The 16,258-nt window shown below is 47.6% G+C and overlaps 1 protein-coding gene across 1 annotated transcript; it reads right to left on the bottom strand.

Moving 5' to 3' along the window:
* Positions 1 to 8,912: 8,912 nt before the first annotated feature.
* On the bottom strand, positions 8,913 to 12,733 carry LOC114699321 (RNA exonuclease 1 homolog). The gene is given in 3 exon segments (XM_028878309.2): positions 8,913 to 9,964; positions 10,117 to 10,507; positions 10,510 to 12,733. Coding segments are annotated over 3 exon segments (3,666 nt in total). The 3' UTR covers position 8,913.
* Between the last annotated feature and the right edge of the window lie 3,525 nt (positions 12,734 to 16,258).

The raw sequence follows: 16,258 nt of genomic DNA, 5'->3' as shown, positions 1-16,258 counted from the left end.
CCCATAAAAGAAAGTCCCAAACAATAATTGGGGTCCTTCAGCATTTCACTCATGTGGCTCATTGCTCCTTTGCAGCATCCTCTGATATTTTCTATTGTTTTGCTTTAAATAAATCTCCTTTGGAATTTTTGCAAATCAATGTGGTACTTACTTCAATTTCTGAGTAAGAAGCCAAGAACCCTGAAGCAACCACTCAGACTCTACAGTTTTGTAAGCATGCCCCACTGTGCCCAGCTGAAGTTTCCACTATTACAATGATGTTTGTACATTGGGGTATTTTGTTAGAAAAGACACCCCCCCCCCCGCCAGAAGTAAATTTAGCATGCCAAAGAGCATACCTACTTGTTAATGATGGGCACTTGGCCTGCCTAAGGGCACCCTACTTACAGTGGTGCAGTTTGTAATGGTTAAGATAGTCAACTTGATGGGATTTAGATTTACCATAGAAACACATCTATGAGATCATTCTATTAGATCTCGGAGATCATTTCCAAAAAGGCTTAATTAACTGAAGAGGGAAGACCTATCCAGAATGTGAACTGTGATCCCAGGCTGAATTAAAAGAAGAAAGTAGACTGAACATCAGCACCCATTTCTCTCTGTTCCTTGACAGTGGATCCAATGTGATCAGCTGCCTCATGCTCCTGGCCCTTGCCTTCCTCACCATGACTGTACACTCAAACTAGGCTAAAATCGACCTCCTTACACTGCTGTTACTGGGTGTTTTTTAAAGATAGAAATGAGAAGGTAACTAATACACTGGCCGTGGACCAGCATTAAGCCTTAAACAGATCCTACCCTTCAGTGTTGACTTTGGCTTCTCTTTGCTTCTCTCTCTCTCTCTCTCTCTCACCCTTTGGAGATCCTCTTTTTTACCAGGCACTGTTGTAGTGTGGGTACAGTGGAAACAAAAATCAACAGTTCAGTTCAATGGTAGGACATACCTGTCACCCTAGCACTGCAGAGACTCCTGCAAGAGGATGGCCATGAGTTTGAGGTCAGCCTGGACGACACAGTGAGCCTGAGAGATACAGTAAGACAGACAGACAGACAGACAGACAGACAGATAGATAGTAGATAGAGATGATAGATAAATAGATACATAGATAGATGATAGATAGATAGATGATAGATAGATGATAGATAGATAGATAGATAGATGATAGATAGACAGACAGACAGACAGACAGACAGACAGACAGATAGATAGATAGATAGATAGATAGATGATAGATAGGTAGATAGATAGATGATAGATAGGTAGATAGATAGATAGATAGATAGATAGATAGATAGATAGATAGATAGGTGATAGATAGAGGTACATTCCTGCTCCACACAGACCCCTCTGTCTGAAGAAGGGAGATGACTTGGCAAAGTGGTGGAAAAGAAGCTGTTACATGTTTTTCTGGGCACAGGAAGGCTCTGCTCTGCCAGCCCCAGAATCCTGTTCCCTAGTCACAGTGCCTCTAGGGGCACCCAAGCTTCTTCTTGGTGCAGAAACCCTGACACCTTACCTCTTGCCTGTCACAGATTCTTGTGTGTGAGCTACAGGATGTTCAGCTTTCCTGGGTCCATGATTATGTCCCCTGCTTCATACCTAGCCATGCGAGCGTCTTCAGATGGGCGATGAGGTTGGATTGTCTGCCCCATCTTGTCTTTCAGAGCATCTGTCCTCCGCTACCCCCACCCCCTGCAGCTCAGGGACAGCTGTGTCAGTCAGTCCTTTTCCTTCAGCAGAGGATGCAGCGAGGATGCCTGCCTTGAGGCAGCAACAGAACACCCTGGAGATCATCTCCACCGCCGCTCTGTAACTCACATGGTCTTCGGGAAAAGGCAAGTGCCCTTCAGAGGATCCAACACATGGATATTTCAGGGGACAAAAGATTGCTTTCCTCCCAAACCAAAGTTTTAACGTGTTTTCAGTTCTTCTCTGTCATACCCTGTTTTGAAGTGGGGACTATTCGTTCAGTTGGATTCTTTTTATCCCCCCAACTCTCACACAGAGGCAAAGTTGATAAGGAGGAAGTAGCTTTCCTCATTCCCAGAAGACTGTAACAGTAACACTTTAGCTTCCCTCTAATTACAGCCACCATGACAGTTCATATGTTGTAGCAATAAAAATAACCATAAACCTTACACAATCATTAAAGTTAAGCAAACAGCCCCGCACTGCATCATAACGTACAGGTAGTTGCTAATAATCCGGGAACAGCATTGGGGCATTCAAGGAGCAGCTTTCCTATCTCCACAGTTTCTTAAACAACTTCAGAGACATATTTTTATTAAGTATATGCAAGGCAGATGATCTTAAACCTCAAGAAGAGTGTGCATAATAATTGTGTACTCTTGTAATGCTCTCTAAAGACCTATTCAGAGTCCATTCGGAAAGACAATAATATATCAAGAAGTTCTGCAAACTTCCTCCTAATGAAGACATGCCAATTTGAGACCAAGAATGTGGCCTCCAAGGACAGAATAACCACTGCTCTCTGTCTCTCGGTATTTTGCTACTTTATTTCAGAGTGATTCAAAATCTAATTAAATTTCTAAACTCTAATGAAATTACAGAAGAAAAATCATTTAGGATTATATTATGTACAATTACTCACGGCTGAAAATTACAGCTACCCTCTTTCACCGGGATGGAGTCTCCAGGGAAAACCACTGTTATTTATCCGCCATATAAATCTGAAGCTTCTCCCACTCTTTACAGGTTGGAAGTAAAACTGAATTAATTAAATGTATACATCCTGAGATGCAATGGATAGGTGGAGAGAGAGTTCAGGGGAAAAAAGCATATGGGTTCAGGTCTCCTGATGCAGGACATGGGATGAATGAGTGTCCTCCAAGAGTGGGATCTCCTGATGCAGGTCACAGGGTGGGTGAGTGTCCTCCAAAGGTGGGATCTCCTGATGCAGGACATGGGGTGGGTGAGTGTCCTCCAAGGGCAGGGTCTCCTGATGAGAGTCATGGGGTGGGTGAGTGTCCTCCAAGGGTGGGATTCCTGATGAAGGTCACGGGGTGGATGAGTGTCCTCCAAGAGTGGGATCTCCTGATGCAGGACATGGGGTGGGTGAGTGTCCTCCAGGAGTAGAATCTCCTGATGCAGGTCACAGGGTGGGTGAATGTCCTCCAAGGGTGGGATCTCCTGATGTAGGACATGGGGTGGGTAAGTGTCCTTCAAGGGTGGGATCTCCTGATCCAGGAACACTGCCCACCACAATCACAGAAAGTATAGGCAAAGCTGAGGGGCTGGTTGTACATTCTATGTGTTGTTGAACTTCAGGAATCTTAGCTTGTTTTTCTAGAGACTGGAGAAGGGATTACCACCAGAAGACTGCTGAGGAAGAGTGGCTGGAATTTCTAGTTTGAAAGAGTTCAATGACTGGATCAACCTAGATTCATGTAAATGATGAGACTTCTGGAATGTTCCAGCAGCTGTTCAGTGATTTTGTAAATGTCTGTTTATGACATGCACAGAGAGCTTTGGAGATGAAGCCACAGTTGCAAATATTGACATCTATTGCAACACATTTGACTTGGGTTTTAGGAACATACACCATGTCTTTCATACTTTTGTCTTCCAAAGGAACTAGATACAAAACCTATTTCTAAACACCTGTTTGGAGATATGAGAGGCCTACTAAAGCAAGGAAGGGTAGGAATTCCATCCAGAAGGAGAAACACAAGTCTTAAATTGGACAGGATTTTTTTTTTCTAGAGGTATCCGAGGTTCCGAGGTAAGGAAAGGGATGGACAGCTTTGAGGGGCCGTCATTCAAAACTTGTTGGTCACACCCTTGGTTTCAGGCCAGGATGCCACAGAGAAAGTCCCTAGCAAAATGGTGACCATCAAGTCCTTCAAAAGGACAAGGTCCAGTTAATTTATCATACTCTGTGAAACCGTGTTTAGATGTTGGAGTCTCCTGAGGAAGAGGTAGAAGATGATAATAGCCACATGGATCTAGTGAGAGATCCAAGGCTTCAAGCTGTTTTGTAACTTTTTGAGTGTCAAGGACTCATGAAAAAAATACTAACCAGAACCTGGAGAAAGTGACTGTGATCGTCACCTGCACACCTGTCATCCTGGAGAAAGTGACTGTGATCGTCACCTGCACACCTGTCATCCTGGAGAAAGTGACTGTGATCGTCACCTGCACACCTGTCATTTTCTTAGAGGAGAGATTTTCTATGGTTCTTGTAATACTTGTTGCAATGATACAAAGATGTGAGTTGAAGAAGTCCTTATGTTAAGATTTATTTGTGTGTGTATGTGTGTTTGTGTGTGTGTGTGTATGTACATGTATGTCTGCTTGTTTTTCTTCATGTGCCTGTGCATATTTCCAGAGGTCAGAAGAAGGCATTGGGGCTTGTCTACTCACTCGCTGACTATTCCTTTAAGCAGGGTCTTTTCCTGAACCAGAGGCTTCCATTTTCTCAACAAAACTGGAAGCCAGCAAGGCCCCTTGGAGCTGAGGCGACAGTTGTGTATGCAAGGGATGCCCAGCTTCTTACGCAGGTGCTGGGAGCTGAACTCTGGTCTTCATGATCTCTCTGCAAGCATGGAGCCCTCTCTCTGAAACTGAAGGTCATATTTTAGTTTGGAGCTTATCTTGTGGCATATCTTGTAGGTATGTAGGTAGTAGACAGAACCAAACAAAACCACAAACTATTAAATGCATAGAATCCAGAAGCTAGCCTATGAAACTCTTTCCAGATCTCATGGCTTACATAAGAGAGAAATGTGACATGCCTTTCCCAACTTTACAAGACTATACACACTTCTTTGTATATTGACAATAAAAACCCACGCTAAAGAAGTTTTATAGACAATATATAAAAATGCTGAAGCCTACAGTTCACTCAAATTACTGGAAATGTATACCTTTGCCCTAACAAACATGGTTAAGTGAAGAAAAACGAGGTACGTGCACCGAAGAGAGCCACGTACAGTTTTGTTAGGCAGTTGACGAAAATAGTCACACAGTTTCTAGAGACTTTCATGTTCTGTGTTCTCATTTCTTAATAATTTGTAATTTTCTGTGGTTTTATCTCATTTTAAATAAATATTAACTTTTGAACCTAATTTTATCAGTTACTTTGTATTCTTTTTTAATTTAAATTTCATTATTTTTAAATCATGTGTGTTCACGGGTGAATGTGCACACTCATATCGGGATATGTGTGTAAAGGTCAGAGTACAATGCATGGTGTTGGTTATTGCTTTCTGCCTCATTTGAGACAGGGTCTCTTATTGTTTGCTGCTGGCTCATGAGCCCAGGGGATCCTCCTGTCTGCCTCCTGTCTTCCTGTAGGAGTGAGGGAGTACATGTATGCTACTGAGCATGTCTTCACATGGGTTCAGGAGATCTGAACTCATGACCTGACCCTTGAGCCATCTCTCCAGTCCTGTTTTTATTTTAAACCACTTAACTGGGGCTGAAGAGATGGCTCAGTGGTTAAGGGCACTAGCTGCTCTTCTAGATGGACCTGGGTTCAAATCCCAGCACCCACATAGCAGCTCACACCTGTCTGTGACTCCAGTTTCAGGGGACCCGACACACATGGCAAAACAGCAATGCACATAAAAAAAAAGAAAAAAATAATAAAAAACCACTCACCTACATTTTTACTATCTTGATACTATACAAAGTCTTCGTCATTCATGAATGAGAAGTGATTTTTTAAAAAAAATAAATGAATTGATAAAATATTTTAAGTAGTAAAGGGAAATAACCTGTTTCTAATTCTAATGGTATCTAGCAAAAATATTCTCCACACATGAAAGTATGATACAAAGACATTTTTTAGAGGAGGGGGGGAAGATGAGGGGAGAGATATAGATATAGATAGGTAGATAGATAGATAGATAGATAGATAGATAGATAGATAGATGGATAGATAGATAGATAGATAGAGAACATTACCAGCAGACTCACACTGAAAACATGCAAAGGTATTCCTCAAAAGCAAACAGACTGCTGTCTCTCAGAGCTTACAGATGCAGGAGGGAGACAGGGCAACAAAGAACCATGGCGAATATGAAGTCATCACCACAACTGGGTAGGACGAGTGCACCAGCAAGGCTCATCCCCACCCCACCCGCTTAGCACTGTTTTAAGGCAGTCTCTTAGGTAGTCAGGAGTTGTGTCTTCTACATAAGGTTTAAGATCTTAAGGGGCACAGAGGTCTTTTGAATTGCTCCTGTCTGTGTTTTGAGCCCTTCCATGCAGTTTCAGAGAACTGCCATGTCATCAGCTGTTCAACTTATAGATATGATGGCCATTGAATTTATTGAGGTTTTCTTGAATGTCAACATGGAAGATTGATGAGTCTCTATAAATGACTTTTCCCCACTTTTTTTTTGACAAATAACATGATGGGGTCCCTTGTAGCCCAAGAACTTTCTAGGTGGTCAAGGTTAGCCTTGAACCCTTGATCACTCTATCTGGAGTGCTGGGATTACAGGTGTGGGTCACCATGTTCAGCTTAGGACAAAGACTTCAAGGATCAGGAGTTGAACCCCTGTCACAGCGGCAAGAGTACAGAAGCCAATCACTAAACCACCAGGGAGCGTCATTGAGCCATTTCCATCAAGGACATTTCTAGACTATGAATTAGGTTGCTATTGTGAATGGAATCTTAAAATTTGAATCTCCTTTGAATTTGTTTATAAGAGAAAATACTTTATACAGTGGTTTATATTCAATTATGTAGCTTAGACCTCCAATATTTTGTTTTTATGTATTGATTCTGTTGCTTTCTATTCAGATAATCAATTGGTGTGGAAATAATACCAGTTTGCATCTTCTTGTTAGCCCCAAGACAAAGAATTTTTTTTATTTTTGCTTTAAAGGACCTAAGGAGTTTTTTTTTTAAATTTAGATCATTGTATACTTGTCTCCTTTGATCAACTAATACAGTGAATTATATTTACAGATCATTTTTCTACTTTCAAACCATTTTAAAATTCTTTGGTTAAAATTTAGTTGATACAGTGTGTCAGGTTTTAACATAGGTAATAAGAAGATTTCTGGATAAATGACAGATTAGAAGGTGCATCCATGTGACTCGGTGCAGGAGGAGAGTCAGGGCAGGAAAGGATACACTCAGTTCCAAACAGAGCATTAGTGGAAGAGATCATGGGTTCACAAGGGAAAGGATAGCTGAACAGGGCAGAGAAACAGAAGCGGAGCGTGACTCCTCAAGGGGGCACAGACAGCTCCGGCGTTGCTGTGTGCCCATGAGTGCAGGTGCCTGCTGAAGCCAAGGGCAGCTGACACCTTGGAGCTGCAGATACAGCAGTTGTGAGGCGCCTGATGTGGGTGGTAGGAACTGAATTCCAGCACTCTAGAATAACAGCAAATGCTCTTAAAGGCTGAGCCATCTCTCCAACCCCCAGCCCTGTTTTTATTTGTCCTCTTAAAAAATGTCATTTGATGCACAGGCATTCTTAGTTTCAGTAAAATACAATTTATCCACTTCTTCCGTCACAATAAATATGAATGTCTATTGCAAAGATCTCAATGTACTCTTTCACTTTACATTTACTGTACTTATGTTGTAGTTATTTCTTTCAAATTTCCTTTCCTTTTACTATTTTTCATTCGTCTTTTTCTCTTTTGTGGGGGAGTGCAGGGGTTCTGGGGAAAGACTTAGTTTTCTGCAGTTGATTTAAAGTTTAAGCAGTTCAGCCTTATGATTCTGATGTTTATCCCTAGCCAATCATGCCTATTTCTGCGACTTTCTCCTCATCGAATTCTTGAGCATGTCAATACCCATGTCTTTCTTGGACTAAGGAAACCAATCACTTTAGCACATGTGAACTCCAACCGATACCATCCCAGTCTCCTACTCCACACTTGTGTTAGCATCACAGAGACTATTAGTCCTGACTATATGTGTGTGTTTGTAATAATTCTTAAAAAGAATGTAGAAATGTGTAACATGAATTTTTTTTTAAAGTTCATACAAACATTTTTTTCTGTTCCTACCCATGGAGAGAGGCAGCAGCCCCCAGGAAGGCAGCCCAGAGGCCCTAGAAGGTTAGGCCTTCCTTGGGGCTGGCTTGGCTCTGAGGCTGGGGAGTCTTGGTGGGTTGGGGTGAGTTCTGGAAGCCACCCCACAAGGCAGAGCAGACATTCAAACCCATTGTATTGACTGTGTGGGGTTCAGGCCCTGGATCCCAATGGCACCAGGGCTGGACTCCTCTGCTGAGAAGGAACTGTGGGGCCAACAGGTTTAAATTAAAAATTAATAAAAATTACAGTATAAAGTTAAAAAAAATAGACAACCCCCATCTCAAACCATGAGGGCTTGTCCTGTCAGCTGCGTTATATGCAAAGGAGCAGAAGGTAAGGCCACTGCCTGGTGCAGCAGCAGGAGTGGGGGGCTGACCGGGCACAGGGGATAGGACTGGGTGACATGTAGGACTGTGAGGGGCTGGGCTCAGGGGTCGGTCTTAACCCCAGCTCAGGGCCATTCCAGACCTGTAGCCCGAGCTCCTGAGGCTCATGGTCAGCTGTCATGTTTTTTTTTTTAACACTTTTTTTCCCTTTTATTTTATTTTACAATACCATTCAGTTCTACATATCAGCCATGGGTCCCCTTGTTCTCCCCCCTCCTGCCCCCCTCCCTTTCCTCCCAGCCCACGCCCCATTCCTACCTCCTCCAGGGCAAAGCCTCCCCCAAGGACTGAGATCAACCTGGTAGACTCAGTCAAGGCAGGTCCAGTCCCCTCCTCCCAGACTGAGCCAAGTGTCCCTGCATAAGTCCCAGGTTTCAGACCAGCTGTCATGTTTTATTACAGTTTGAAAGGAGGCCGAGGGCAACAGGGCTGAGGGCATTGGGGCTGAGGGCAGTCAGGGTTGCAGGAAAGGGGCGTGGCATGGTGGTGGTGGTGGGTGGGGAGTCATCGCTTGGTCTTGGCGTCTTCTTGGATCTTCCAGATGACAAGGTGCATGCAGGCCCTGGCATCCTCACTGGAGCTGTGCCCATCCACATTGTCTTGGATGATCTGTCTGAGGTAGTCCGCCATGAGGTTCCGCAGAGCACGTTTGTAGGGCAGGCCCAGGCGGTGCGGGAACAGCACTGATGTGTCCACCACCGTGCCATGAATAATCTTGAGGGCCAGCAGGTCGCTCTCCAGGCTATGTCCGATGAGGATGGTGTCAGCGCTGAACATACTCAGCAAGACGGCCTGCACGTCCCGAAGTGTGATACTTGTGTCCTCTAGGTCAGCCTCCGTCACCCCCGAGAACCTGGTGTTGTAGTCGACAACTTCATTGTCAGGCTTGACAAAGGTGTCATACACGACCTGCATGTCTGTGTCCACAACTGTGACGCGGGTCAGCTCCAGGCCGTACGTAGTGTAGGACATCTCACAGTCTAGGGCAAAGACCCCTGCATGGGAATCCTTGGGCAGCTCCTTCTGGAAGGTGCGCACAAAACCCTCCAGGTTCTCCTTCCGGCCGTCCTGCACGTGTTGCTTGGCAACCTGACAGCCCACAGAGCCAACCGCAGCTGAGCAGCACTTATACTGTGTCTCCCAGCCCCCAGCCACTCGTTTCTGCCGCGGCAGTCCCCAGTGGTAGTAGCACTCCTTATTGCGCACACAGCGGCCCGAGGAGGACACAAGGTACTTTGTGCCACAGCGACAACAAGTTCTGCAGGAGGGGTCCTTGGGCTTCTTTTCCTGAGCTGTGAAGATGACAGCGCCCCCTGGGCGCTCTGGGTCGGGGAAGGGGTAGCCGTTCTCCTTGAGCTGCTCCTGAGTGAGCAGGTACTCCCTGAGGCGGTTGTACAAGGCGTTCCCTTTCAGCTCCTCCACCCGTGGGCTGCTGGGGCGGCTCAGTGAGAAGCTGGTTTTGGCTGCCAATCTGCCTCCCAGCACCACCTCGTGGGACACAACTCTGCGGCCACTGGCTTTGCTGAGGCTGGGCACGGTGTTGGGGACCAGGCCCCTCAGCTTCTTTTTTTTTTTTTTTTAAAGATTTATTTATTTATTATGTATACAGAGGAGGGTGCCATATCTCATTACAGATGGTTGTGAGCCACCATGTGGTTGCTGGGAATTGAACTCAGGACCTGTGAAAGAGCAGTCAGTGCTCTTAACCTCTGAGCCATCTCTCCAGCCCGGCCCCTCAGCTTCTTAAGGGTGTTCACAGCGACGTTCAGGTATATGTTCCTGCTGGAGCTGCGCTCATATGCCACCTTTTCCTCGTTCAGTGCCTTCTCGATGGCCTCCTGGTTGGACGGGCAGAACTTGAGGCATTCCTTGATGAAGAGGTTGAGTTAGCGCTGACGAACCACAGTGGGGACCTTGCCGCCAAATTCTTTTGGGATAATGGGCTTCTTTAGACTCTGGAGTGATGGCCTGTGGGCGATGCGCTTGGGGGTGACAGTGGTGGTGGTCTTTGATGCCATCCCTGACAACGTGCATGTCTTCAGTGGCTGGGTGCCAGGTTCAGGACCGTGGGACACCTGGCTGCTGCTGGCCGGGAGCGCCTCTTGGCACCTTTTGGGGTGGTGGCCAGGAGGGGGTTGGGTACATGAGCAATCCTCCTCTTCTTCCCAGGGGCTGAGATAAGCACGGAGGAGAGCCTGTCTGTTGGCCTCGGGGCCACCTGTAACCAGCTGGCAGAGTCCTTCTGCCCCTGCTGCGCTCTCCGGTAGCACACCTCCTGAGCAGTCGGGGGCCGGGCTGGGGGAGCCACGGGGGCCCTCCTTGGGGCCTCTGCCTCCTTGCCTGGCTTACAGAGGTGGGAGACCCTTCTCTTCTGCCCCGGGAACAAAGTGGTCAAGCCTGTGTGCGCCTTCTCCATGGCCTTTTCCTTGGGGGGTTGCCGGGCCAGCCGGCCCTTGTCCTCCGTCTTCACACTGGTAGACTCATTGAAGATCCGCAGGCACTTCTCCATGGGGTCCGCATCGAAGTCCACCTCCTTCTCCAGGGCTGAGTAGTCCACATCCTCCTCTGAACACTGGCTGGCTCCCGAGGAGGAGGAGGAGGAGGAGGAAGAGGAGGAGGAGGAGGAGGAGGAGGAGGGCAATGAGGAGGTTGGTACCGGGGATGCAGGTGGCTTGGCCTTGAGACACTTGGGCACCTGTGTCTCACCGAAGCCCAGGCTGGAGTCAGAGTCTGATTCTGAGTCTGAGCTGAAGCTGGGCAGGGTGGGGGGCCAGACCTGGGTTGCCCTGGCCCCCAAGCCAGAGTCTTCCTCCTCGCTCTCATCCCCAAACAATTCAGCGTGGCTCAGGGCCCGCTTCTTGAGCTTAGGGGCTTCCTGTGGGGCACCCTTGTCCAGGGAGCCGGCCTTGCGTCCCACCAACTTCCCTGATGGTGTCTTCCTATCACTGCCGCCTTTCCAGGCCAGCGGTGTGTGGGGACCAGACCCAGAGTCTTGGGGCCGGGGCCCTCCACTGGCAGGGCGGCCTGGTCCCCCTTTCCCTGAACTGGCCACTGCAGTGGTGTTGGATGGCTTTTTCTTGGTCCCTTCAGAGCCCTGGGCCTTGCCCTGGGGGCCGCCAGCTGGTGGCCTCTTCTTGTTTGCAGACACCTTCTCCTTCTCCCGGGGCCATCCTGGGTCCTTGTCTTTCTTCTTGTCTCTTTTGCGTGCCTTGTCCTTGTGGCTGAGGCTGGCTGGTGTCCCACTTTTCTTTTTCTTGGCTTTGCCATCCTTGGGGACCCCAGCATTATGAGAGGCCCTGGCTACTGTGTCTGCCGCTTTTGGAGGCTGCCCGAAGTCTTCCATGTCATGCTGCGCAGCTATCTCCTTGGTGTCCCGTAGGCTGCCCTCCTTTGGCTTCAGGCCCTCCTTGGAAGCAGGTTTCCCAGGTGCCTTGCTTTCGGGTTCAGCCCCAGCCTTGGGGCTGCTGACATCAGCCTTCGCCGGGCTAGCCACCTCATCTTCTGAGTCTGAGAACTTGGCCTCACAGCCGCCGAAGGGGTCACAGGGCTTCTTGATGGCAGGTGTGTAGGGCTCAGCACCCGGGGAGTCTCGTGGCCGCTTGGTGGCCCTCTCATCCCTGGCACTGGCCCTGCCAAGGTGCCGAACTGAGTAGTTGGACAGTGGGTCGTACTCCAGATCTGTTGATGGCTTTGAGCGGTCCACCACGTACTTACCACCAGACGCGGGTCGGCCACAGTGGCGCGGCTGGCCCACAGCCTTGGGGACATACTCCAGGGCACTGGTACCCCCTCCAACTCTGCCCTGACCCGTCTCTGAAGGGGCCAATGAGTACTTGTGACCTTGCTCAGCAGGGGCAGCCAGTGGGGTGGGCTGGTAGCCTGAGTCTGGGCTCAGCAGGCCACCTGGTGTGTAAGGGAGGGCCAGTGAGAAGGTGTCCTCATCATCCAGGCTCGTGGCAGGGCTGCCGGGCGCCAGGGCTGAAGCCCCAGCACCGCGTCCCCGTGCCATCTCCAGGAGCTCCTGGTAACGCCTCTGCTCCAGCTCTATTTTGCTATGCACAGCTTCAATGGCTTGCTTGATCAGCTCCAGCATGCCATCACCTTGGCCCAGCGTGCCATTCTCTCTCTCTGCAGGAGGTTGAGGCAGCTCCTGGTTGTGCAGGTCATAGCCAAGCCCTGCTGCGGGAGACACCGCACCGCCGCTACCGGGAGCGCCGGGGTCGGAAGCTCCCCGTTGCCGGAAGTGGCTGTAGGGCTGCTGGCAAGGCTCTCCCGGAGCTCCCACCCAGTATGGGCAGTCGATGGAGCCGGTAGAATGCAGCATGGTCCCTTCTGCAGGAGAGCCCTGCCCGGAGCTACCTGGGACCCCGGAACCCCTCCTCACACTCGCCCCGGGGGTCTCTGCTCGCTCCTCTCGGACCCCCGACGGCGCTGCCATCTTGCTCCCAGGCCGCATAACACGAATCTTAAAAGGTCTTGTTAATAAAAGCAAACCCGAAGCCAGGTATTGGGGTGATAGCTGAGAGATCAGAGACAGAACAAGCCACAGCCAACCTCACCTCGCCAATTCCTCAGCTGATCTTGTTCCTAATGCTTCTGAGTCCTCACCCAAATGGATCTCAGCTGAACTGCTGCTAAAAGCTAAAAGCTTCGAAAGACTCTAGTTCCTGGTCCTCATGCCTTATATACCTTTTTGCTTCCTAATGTCACTTCCTGGGATTAAAGGCGTGTGTCACCATGTCTGGCTGTTTCCATTCGTGGCCTTGAACCCGGATGATCTCTGCCTCTGGAATGCTAGGATTAAAGGTGTGTGTGCCACCATTCTCTGGCCTCTATGTCTGTCGAGTGGCTGTTCTATTCTCTGACCCCAGGTAAGTTTATTAGGGTCCACAATATATTGGGGGACACAGTATCACCACAGAAATGAAATGAAGAACAATTGGATTTTTTTAAAAAAAAATAGGAAACATATTTTAATGAAAGTGCAGAGACATGGCCTTGTTCTGGAGTTCTGTTCAGTCCAACCAAATAATGAGAGAAAACATCCCCTGTGGGACTGGATTTCTTTTCATCTCTGAAGTCTGTTAAGCTAATCCCCAAATCCTTCATCGTTATAGTATGGGCTACATACAAATGACTTGCTATTGATCCAGCCATATCCATTCTGTTCCACCCCCACCCCAAAATGGATTTTCAGAAAGAAACATATTTATTTTCTGCATTCTTTCGGTAATTGATTGGTTTTTAAAGTTGCTTTTAAAAATAACAACAACATTGAATTCCAATATCTTTCTTGGTTTCCTGAATTTCTTTTTAGTGGAAACGTTTTTTTTTGTTTTTGTTTTTTTTTTTCCTGATTGTCTTCAGATGCTTCACACCATTGAGACTATCTTTTTTATCTCAAGGGGCGTTTTCCCCGGGTGTGAAGCCCTGGTCTCTATGGGCATTTGTCTGGGTGTGAAACCCTGGCCTCACTGGGCATTTGCCTGGGTGTGAAGCCCTGGCCTCAGTCTTCTGCTCCAGCTGTTGCTTCACAGCCGCACCGCCCCCTGCCCCCCCAGTCAAGATACACAGCACAATCTAAAGTTTTATCTGCAGTGTTCATTTTCTCTCCTAAAGCTTCTTGAATTTTCCTTTTCTGTGATGGGAATACATTTGTCCTCCTGTGGTGATATTTTAATTGTGCTGAAATGTGATTTTATTTGTATGTTAATAAGTAAAGTTTACCTGGAGATCAGAGGTCATAGTGAGCCAGGAACAGAAGTCAGGCATGTGGTAGCCCACACCCTTAATCTGATCACATGGCAGGCAGAGTTTCTGTGTGGTCAAGGACACAGCCAAGCATGGTGACACATGCCTTTAATCACAGTAACAACCATAGAGACCTGGAGGTCTGTACAGGCAGAGATGAGCAAGTCATGTGGCTGGGCTTAGAGCCAATGAGATGGCAGAACAGGAAAGCAATAAAAGCGCAGGTTAGGCAGGAAGAAGCTCTCTCCTGTGGGAAACTACAGCTTGGTGGTAAGCTAAAGGGTAGTCAGTGGCTCTTCGATAATTCTCTGATCTCTTCGGCTATTACTGCTGTATTTGGTTCTGTTTTTTATTTACTAAGACTGTTTAGAATTTTGTCTACATCCTCCCATCATGTCCTTTAGCTGTTTGGTTTGCAATCCTCCATCTTTATTATTGAGAAATGCCATGTATCATTTCTCCAAATAGTTCTTTCTTCTCATAACTTTTCCTTTTTTTCTAATACCCAGTTATATCAATGTTGACACTTTACCCCGAGTTTCTCGACACTTAGTTTTCTCCTTTCTACATCTTCTCCTTCTAGCTGATACGTTCTGGAAGAACAAGAGACTCATTCCTCTGAAGCGAATTAATTTTCCTGCCGTGTTCAATCTTTTCTTTTTCTCCCCTGAAACGCTCCTTATTTACATGCTTCCATTCCCAGAGGCTCCATTTTTCAGTCCCTATTTTTCCATTAAGTGAGTTCATTGACAATTTCATACAGATATGTGATGCATTCTGATAGCTTTCTCCCTTCCCTCCTGGACCTCCTCCCCTCCCGCCCATCTCGGCTCACACTCCTTCCTGTTTGTCCCATTTCCAGATTTACGACCCTCGTCTTTGTCTTTGTTGTGTGATCCATTTAGTTTAAGCAGGGAGATCCATTTAGTTTGTGCAGGGAGAGGCTGTTTCTATTCATTTTCACAAGTGCCTGTTCCCACCTAACCATTCCGACCTCCTCTCGTCTCATTTTGTGTGTGTGTGTGTGCCTTTGTGTCTGTGTCTGTGGCTGTGTATGTATGTGTGCTTATAACTTATCCTGCTTTATTAACTCCAGTTCCTCTTTCATCATCTGGTTTCTCGTTTTCACCCTTGGCTTTCTGCTTTTCCAATGTCTTGCTATTTTCCCATGTGAACTGACATTACCAAGACACTTCCTTGCTTAGGTTCCTAGCTCTACTTGTGCCTTATGGGGGGAAGCTTGTCTTTGAGGAGACTAATTTACAAGTAAAATTGGTTTTAATTCATTGTTCTGAAGATGGCAGAATTCAAGGTCCATGATCACATCAATGAGGGCTTCATGATGCCTGGGAGAGGGTTGGAAGGGAGCACAGGTGGGATCCCTTGTGAGAGTGAGCGCTAGTGCATGCAGAAACGGGGGGGGGGGGGGGGACGCCGACGCCGCCGCCGCCTACAGTGATGCTGCTCTGCTCTCTGCCGGGCCACTTTCACAGGACTAAGCCAATCTGTGAGAACTAACCCACTACCCACTCTTACAAGAAAGACAATCCCTCCTAACGGCCATACCTCCTCCTAATACCACTACCTTGGCAAGCAGATTTCAACACGTTATTTATGAGGGCAGAATATACCCTAACCATTGTCCCATTAACTACACTAGACCCTATCCTCGGTTGTGTGTATCTAGAGGAAGCAGTGCTTCGGAGCCGGGTGTGTTGGGATGCGGAGGGTGAGACCCAGGAGCATTGCTTGGGGGCAGGCCATTTGGCATCCACCTGTCAGTGTTTGTCACTTCGTGATCCTCTCTCACCGCTGGGCTAGCCCTGATGAGCTTTTGCTTTACCCAGGCAACTGAGTCAAGACAGCAAGTAGACGGTTCTATACAACTAGCCCATGGTGCTTTGGCCTCATTCAGCTTATGCTATGGGCTCCTGAAACCATAGGCTGAAATCCAAACTTATTGGAGCCACAAGGGTTTCCCGCAGTTTGAGTTTAGATTGCAGACAATCACAGGTCTTCCCTCTTCTCTGCTAGAAGCCCTGTGCTGCTCAGCCAATCACCCTGTATTTCTCTCCAGGAGCAGTGCTAAGCCCACATT

Source organism: Peromyscus leucopus, chromosome 9 (assembly GCF_004664715.2).
Source record: "Peromyscus leucopus breed LL Stock chromosome 9, UCI_PerLeu_2.1, whole genome shotgun sequence".
In the NCBI taxonomy this organism is placed as follows: Eukaryota; Metazoa; Chordata; class Mammalia; order Rodentia; family Cricetidae; genus Peromyscus; species Peromyscus leucopus.
This window is presented reverse-complemented; position numbering and strand designations above follow the sequence as displayed.